The sequence below is a fragment of the Limulus polyphemus genome, unplaced genomic scaffold (genome assembly GCF_000517525.1).
Source record: "Limulus polyphemus unplaced genomic scaffold, Limulus_polyphemus-2.1.2 Scaffold12756, whole genome shotgun sequence".
Lineage (NCBI taxonomy): Eukaryota > Metazoa > Arthropoda > Merostomata > Xiphosura > Limulidae > Limulus > Limulus polyphemus.
In genome coordinates, this window is record NW_013678366.1 from 266 (window position 1) to 9159 (window position 8894).

The following is an 8894-nucleotide window of genomic DNA, read 5'->3' on the forward strand; positions in this document are numbered from 1 at the left end:
TTCACAAAATACGGCACGTTAACACAACACGGTATAAGTAATTTACATGATTCTGCTAGTTTCTAAAATTAAGGCTTATTTTCTGGATTACATTACTCATAAAATTTATAAAGCTAGAAAATTTTGAATTCCTTTAATCATTGTCTAATAATTTCTATTTGTATCAGCAATGCAATGTCAACCAAAAAACAGAAAATTTTCTATGTGTACACAAATATTAGTGGCAAATCATGTGAAACTTCTACCATTTTGTTCAACATATTTCATGTTAGAAGTTAAAACAAAATAGAAACTGGATAACAATTCCAATATGTTCTTAGCAATTACAGTGGCTTTCTAATTCAGTATTACTTCAAAAGCTAAATTTAAGACATTTTTTTAACAATATGTAAATGTGGTTTAATGTTTAAATTTGTTTTATTTGTTGTTGAATTTCTAAACTTACAGAAGCCAGCTCCTGCATGAGAGTTGAATTCTGAAGACGAAATTCATCCTCTTGACTCTGAAGCTTCAACTGGAGGCTTTCATTTTCTTGTAACAGCTGTTCAACATCTTTTGCTTTCTTACTGCGATTAATGGCCTAAAACAGTGAAATACGTGTACTTTATCAAGATTCAAAACACTTGTTGTTCTTGTACAAAACTACACAAGGGCTACCTTAGCTACCCATTTCTAGCTTTGAGCCAATAGACAAGGGGGAAACAACTAGTCATTAGCACCCACCACCTCCTCATCGACTCCTCTAATCAAATAATGTGAAGCATGATTTTTGTGGCCACAGGAAGTGATCTACAGACCCTCGGATATAAATAACATTCAACATCATATCCAAATAAAGGTAAATTAAAATGACAGTAATTTGATTTTCAAATGTAAGATTAGTAAACAAGTACAATTTAGAAGTACACTTTAAACTCCTGAGTACAGTGTTATTACGACAGACAAACCCAATTAAGATGTTGTTATTACAAAAGTACAATATAAATACAGGGTAAACACCAAAATGTAAAATGTTATTATTACAACAGAAATACAGTTTAAACACTTGAGTAAGATGTTATTAGAACAGTACAATATAAAAACATGGTAAACACCCAAATAAGATATTATTACAACAGAAATACAGTTTAAACACTTGAGTAAGATGTTATTATTACAACTGAAATACAGTTTAAACACCAGAGTAAGATGCTATTATTACAACAGAAATACAGTTTAAACACTTGAGTAAGATGTTATTATTACAACAGAAATACAATTTAAACACCTGAGTAAGATGGTATTATTACAACTGAAATACGGTTTAAACACCAGAGTAAGATGTTATTATTACAACAGAAATACAGTTTAAACACCAGAGTAAGATGTTATTATTACAACAGAAATACAGTTTAAACACCAGAATAAGATGTTATTATTACAACAGAAATACAGTTTAAACACCAGAGTAAGATGTTATTATTACAACAGAAATACAGTTTATACACCTGAGTAAGATGTTATTATTACAACAGAAATACAGTTTAAACACCTGAGTAAGATGTTATTATTACAACAGAAATACAGTTTAAACACCTGAGTAAGATGTTATTATTACAACAAAAATACAGTTTAAACACCAGAGTAAGATGTTATTATTACAACAGAAATACAGTTTAAACACCAGAGTAAGATGTTATTATTACAACAGAAATACAGTTTAAACACTTGAGTAAGATGTTATTAGAACAGTACAATATAAAAACAGGGCAAACACCCAAATAAGATATTATTACAACAGAAATACAGTTTAAACACTTGAGTAAGATGTTATTATTACAACAGAAATACAGTTTAAACACCAGAGTAAGATGTTATTATTACAACAGAAATACGGTTTAAACACCTGAGTAATATGTTATTACAACAGTATACTTCTAAAGCTCATACACTTACCTAACACATTCCTTTATAAGAACAGTATATTAAATTAACTATAATCATTACTAGCTTTATTTCTATATCAGTAGCTCGTTTTGATCAGAAGTTAATATTGAGCTTTAACTACCTAAACAACATCAGTTACGGCTTCATTTAGACTTACAACAATCTGATCAATAGCTTTCTTTGGGACAAAAGGTCTAATGCATTTATTTTCTATGTAAGTTTTTACATAAAAGTAAAAGCTTACATAATTAGCTATTTACACCACTTAAGAAGGTACCAAGCTAGTTTTATTAAATTATCCTACTGTTGTGTTTCATATCTGTGTATCATCATGTAAACAGAACAGATTCTAAGTGAAGAAAACAAAACAAGTAACAAAACAAACCTTCTGTGCCTTACTGAGCTCTTTCTCCAGATCATCTACTTTATGTTGTAGTTGTCCAAGTTCTGAAAAATATGTAAACTTCAATGCATTCACAAGTCTAGCATCTGTTTTGTATATATATATACACAGTTATACTTTTTGTCAAGTCATTCATGGCAGATGACTGATCACTTTATCTAGTAGTACCCATGATCCACCTTGAGGAAAGCATGCAATATTTCTATCAAAACTAAAATATATCAATATTTATTATCTAGCTCACAAAACTACACAGTTATATCTACCAACCCATAATGCAGCATCTATACACTGTACACATCATCAACCCATACTTCAGTAGCTGTAAAATGTATACTTTACAACACACACAGTGATTGACCCAAAATTCAGCAACTACATGTATCATGATTCATATCAACAACACTTATTAACAACTAACTTCTGTCTATTTACAAACGTACAAATAAATGAAAGAAATTAACTCACCATTATGCTGCTTCTGATTTGTTTCCTCTAGGCTGTAGTTTTTTGATCTTAAATCCAACAACTGAGTCTGCAAAACACAAATTATGTTCAATGAGACAAATGTCCACTTATTTCAAAGTTTTCACATAAAGCTAAACTCTGAAATAAAACACTAGAGGAAAGACAGCTGGTCAGCAGCACATACCACAAACTCCTTGGCTACTGTTGCCTGATTGAACAGTGTGGTTTGATGATCACTCCTATAGTGCACTAAAACCCCCATTAGACCATGTTCAGCTCCAAAAGACACAATTTAAAAAAATACATAAAATTATAAGTAATAAATAAAACACCTTTTTAATTTTTCAAATAAAACTGATTTAATATGTAATAGATAATTGAAACTATATATTTTAAAACTTAGTTACGTCATTGCAGGTAACGATAAATAACTAAACAAATGAATCATATAAATAACAGGATACTTTTTAAAACATTGAATAAATTACACACTAAATACATTATCTCTACTGAAGAGTTATATTATGTAGTACTCTTATTGTGATAGATTTTTTTTCACCTTTCTGCAAACAAATACTCATCCAGAAAAGTTAACAGTTTGCAAACAATTACCATCCAGGATTTAATTCTGTACAAAAAACCAGTACATAACCACTTGTCAAGAAACATTATGAACCTGAACAGAAGAAATCAAACTTTATAACATTAAGATGTCACTTAGCATTTAAAAGCACCTTTTGGTGAATGGCCATATTCTATGCCTGATTTTTTTCAGGCTGGAATACAATTATTTTAAAACTGGTTCTGTAGCATTCAAAAACACCAGAGTTAATCTTGTTAGTGTAAAGATCTGAAAGAGACATACAGAAGGAATATCTCAGAGCCTGTTGATTCAATAAAACAGTAACAGGATTACTTGAAGACCCAGCTTTCTGTCAATATATGTCAATTCATACTTCATATTAAAAAAAAAACATTTTTTTTTATGAAAAATCTTAAAATACTACAAATTTATCCAATCAGACAGGGAAATTCCCAGTAGTTTATACAAACACAACAAGAATGTGATATGATAAATTTCTGCTGTTAGAGCACAGGTCAATCCCACAGAAAATGTTCACAGGTTTAAACTTTTTCCAACTGTTATTAATGTGAATTCTGGTGAAACATGATCCAGCTAATTTGTATCAAATAAAAAAAGTAAAAGCCTACATAATTACATCTTATCAAACTCATTATGGTTAAACTTACATAATTACATCTTATCAAAATCATTGTGGTAAAAGTAAAAGCCTACATAATTACATCTTATCAAATTTGTTGTGGTAAAAGTAAAAGCCTACATAATTACATCTTATCAAACTCGTTGTGGTAAAAGAAAAAGCATACTAAATTACATCTTATTAAACTCGTTGTGGTTAGTTTGATGAACAAATGGTTAACCCAAACAAGGATTTAAAATCACAATAACAGATTCAGAGCTATGCTCAAGTTGAATTCACTACAAAACTCGTTTTCATTAATAAAAAGGATGGAAGACAGAACTTTCTATTTCTTACATGGTAACATATATCTAAAATATATATATGTAACATACATCTAAAATATATATATGTAACATACATCTAAAAGATACATGGTAACATACATCTAAAAGATATATGGTAACATATAACTAAAAGATACATGGTAACATACATCTAAAAGATATATGGTAACATATAACTAAAAGATACATGGTAACATACATCTAAAAGATACATGGTAACATATAACTAAAAGATACGTGATAACATACATCTAAAAGATACATGGCAACATACATCTAAAAGATACATGGCAACATACATCTAAAAGATACATGGTAACATACATCTAAAAGATACATGGTAACATACATCTAAAAGATACATGGTAACATACATCTAAAAGATACATGGTAACATACATCTAAAAGATACATGGTAACATACATCTAAAAGATACATGGTAACATATAAGTAAAAGATACATGGTAACATACATCTAAAATATACATGGTAACATACATCTAAAAGATACATGGTAACATATATCTAAAAGATACATGGTAACATATATCTAAAAGATACATGGTAACATAAAAGTAAAAGATACATGGTAACATATATCTAAAATATACATGGTAACATACATCTAAAATATACATGGTAACATACATCTAAAAGATACATGGTAACATACATCTAAAAGATACGTGATAACATACATCTAAAAGATACATGGTAACATACATCTAAAATATACATGGTAACATACATCTAAAAGATACATGGTAACATATAAGTAAAAGATACATGGTAACATACATCTAAAAGATACGTGGTAACATACACCTAAAAGATACATGGTAACATACATCTAAAAGATACATGGTAACATACATCTAAAAGATACATGGTAACATATATCTAAAAGATACATGGTAACATACATCTAAAATATATATGGTAACATATATCTAAAAGATACATGGTAACATACATCTAAAATATATATGGTAACATACATCTAAAAGATACATGGTGTCATATATCTTAAAGATACGTGGTAACATATAACTAAAAGATACGTGATGTCATATATCTTAAAGATACATGGTAACATACATCTAAAAGATACGTGGTAACATATAACTAAAAGATACGTGGTAACCATATATATAAAAGATATACGGTAACATATATCTAAAATCAGATTTTATGAATACAGACTTCCTTTTTAATAAATAAACAAAAAAAAAAGATAACATAACTGCAAGCTGTAATAACAAGAGTTTATTTATATAAAGAGCAAAACTGTACACTATACAGAGAGCTGAACTAACTTAATAGAAAACACTGTGACATTTTTAAATTATCAATGTATACGGCTGTTTAGCTGATTTTTTACTTACATACCATTTCTGGGTCTTTTATAAATTCAGAACGTAGTTTTAAAGATGTTCTAAGCCACAGTAGAGAAAACTTAAGTCTGGCTTAGTTTCTTCAGATATTAGCTTACCAAGTACTGTGAATAACGTACTAACAGTATTACATAATTAGGGCTATGTATCAGTTATCCAGTTCTGATACGATATATATCATAGTGTATTGAAAACTAGATCAATATGTATTGTGATACACCAGACACAGGTCAAAGTACTAGTACTACTGACACCTAAAGTGACACTAGTCAATCAGCAAGGAATAGAACATGAATTAGGTTTTTATATCTTAAAATAAAATACATCACAAAATGACATATAAATTTTAGTTAACATTTATTCATTCCCTCAGATTGATTTTATGTTGCCAGGTGTTAAGAAGCTCCACATTATAGACTTAATGCCACAAAATTATGTTTCATTGTGTTAATATTATTAGAGTCTGAATTTTATTTAACAACTTTTGTATGTAATATGATAATCACATGGATAAAATATTTTTGTATGCTCAGATAATGCAGTGGCAATTAAACTAAATATTCTGCAGTGAATGAATTAGTGTTTAAACATTTACAGTCACTATTAGTACCATCAATGATATTTTTGTATTTTCTGATAGAAATGCAGCTTCATGTAAGAAAAATGAAGAGTTACCTTGCTAAAGAGTTGTAACCAAGAGTAGTTAGACTATTAAACTTTCTAATGGAAACTTTACTATTTGCTATATGATTTGTAAATACAAGTAATTTCCAAAAGTACTCTACCTGTATCAAACATGGTGAATTTTCACGATGTTCATGTATGTTTATGTAACCAAGTACTGTTTTCAATTTAAAAGTTAAATGTACAGTAAACTATACTAATGATGTACAAACAGTAAAAAATTTCAACAGTAGAAAACCCTTATGAAGAAAATGCAGTTTTTCCAATATAGTTGGGCTTTATATTTTTCTCAATTTAATGATCCATGGCCCTCCTCTGACCTACTTCATTACATTAGATTTAGAGTATTGTATTAATAATGGCTCCCATAAACTTTATATTGAAAATAAAAATACGTTTATGCAAAAAGTGCAAATCCTTACTTTAACTTCAAATTTCAAGTTTAACTTACTAATAATCTTATTTTCTAAAACATTTATTACTTTGATAAGGCCTAACGTTCGTATAATTTAAAAAGTCACACAACACAGTTGGTGTTAGAGCTTTTTACAACTCAGACGATAAGGCTAAGTGTACGAGAATTTTTTTAAATTTTATCGTAGTACTTGTAATTTAATAATAATAATAGATCTATGAAACTTCTAACTGTTACAAACCCTACTTTAAACAATTCTTCTGTCAAGTTTACAAAAACTTTTTACAATTATGAACACTAGGATCAAAAGAAGCAGTACATTTATTATCGACATATATGATAAACTTCAAAATAAACCAACTTGTAATCGCTGAAAATCGTCATCCGATAGTAAAGCAGCCATCTTCAATTGCCAGTATATAGAACTGTGGCGCAATCTATAAGTACAAAACGTTTTGTGGAAACTAAATCTTAAAAATAACAATTAATATATTAATAACGTTTTTTTTCAGAATTCGTGACAATAGTTGACTGCCCACTACTGTCTGTACAACTTTGTTGTAGTTGTCGAATCCAGTATCATCTACCACATTCAATGTTTCTCAGCAATTATCTGACAACTGTAGCAGATTAGAAGGCGAAATGTAGGATATAAATAAATTGTTAGTAATAAAACTATTGACTAATTGTAAGTTATGGCGTACGGGAACGTCAGTAACCACTTCTTGAATAACAAAGCGATGGTGCATCTAATAACACGGTAATGTTTCTTCCGAGTGTTATCGTGAAGCAGAAAATATTCACCTCAAGTGAAGTAGGAACCTTCATCTTATGAAAAAATCTCCACTCGAGCTTCTTTCTTTTCTTTTTTTAATGACCACAAGTGTGTGTGCTAAAAAATGATAAAATTAACTTATGTAACATTATGTGTTAAAAAAACTCTTAAGCTATGATCTTTCTGAATGCGTATAAAGTACCATTCAAAAACATTATTGTGTGCCTCCTCTACAAGTTATAAATATCAAATCCAATAGTCTACTCCTTTAACTAGGTAAAAAATAAAAACCATTACAGTCTACTCTTTAAACTAAATAAAACAAAATCAAAACGAGTACAATATACTCTTTAAAATAGATTTTTAGAAAATCATAATCAATACAGTCTACTCCTTAAACAAGATACAAAAATTAGAACTCGATTAGAATGTGCTCCAATAACCACAAACAAAATTGAAAACCAGCAAAGTCTACTGTTTAAACTATGCAAAAAAAGTAGAATCACAACACAGTCTACTTAAACCAGACACAAATGGAAAGGCACTTAGAGGGTACAACCCCCGCCCCGTAAAGTTTTCGACTTTAGCAGCTTCCTACCTAATATATACAATAAACAATTCCTCGCCCTTAAAAAGTAGGTCTAAGTGCTAAGATCCTCTTTCTATCTAACTTGTACAACATTTGATTGAAATATAATAAAATTTAATAATATAGTTTAACTTCATTAGTATAATAAAACGATGTTCAATAAATATATTTTAACTTAATTTTGATAATAAAAGTATACTTAACTGTACATTTTAATTTAGTTAATATGTAGCATCGTGTAGAACATTAACGCTTATTATAATTTTGGATTGAATTTTGCTACGTCTAGTTGTGACATTGAAAAACATGAAACATTAATGATATATTTCTATTTTTCTAAGGCTTCTCTTTTATGCCTATCAGTACATATTCAAAATGTTATATTTTATATGTATATCCGTAATATATATAAGATAAATAGAAAATTTGATAAAATGGATTTCGTTAAATGGATTTGTTTTACAATCCGTGAATGCACACGCATGTTTATTATTTTGGGGTAAAAACTGAACATTTTGAAGTTTGAAACGTATATTCCCTGGATTAAAAGCAATGCTGATTTCTTTATTTCAATGATGTAACAATTGTCGGGTATTTTCAGCAGAACGTTACGTCTCCGTCTGTTAATTAACTTTCCGTAATATCGTTCCGACGAAACTTTAGCGACACAAGTCCTTACTTAATAAAACT

General features: G+C 29.0%; 1 protein-coding gene across 1 annotated transcript; it reads right to left on the bottom strand.

The window, feature by feature from the left end:
- Window positions 1–418: 418 nt before the first annotated feature.
- Window positions 419–7269, bottom strand: LOC106477086 (GRIP1-associated protein 1-like; the record flags this gene model as incomplete). Its single annotated transcript, XM_013937686.2, has 4 exons — window positions 7202–7269; window positions 2798–2864; window positions 2312–2373; window positions 419–580 (listed from the first exon to the last, which is right to left on the bottom strand). Coding segments are annotated over exons 1-4 (333 nt in total), but the record flags the coding sequence as incomplete, so codon positions are not given.
- Between the last annotated feature and the right edge of the window lie 1625 nt (window positions 7270–8894).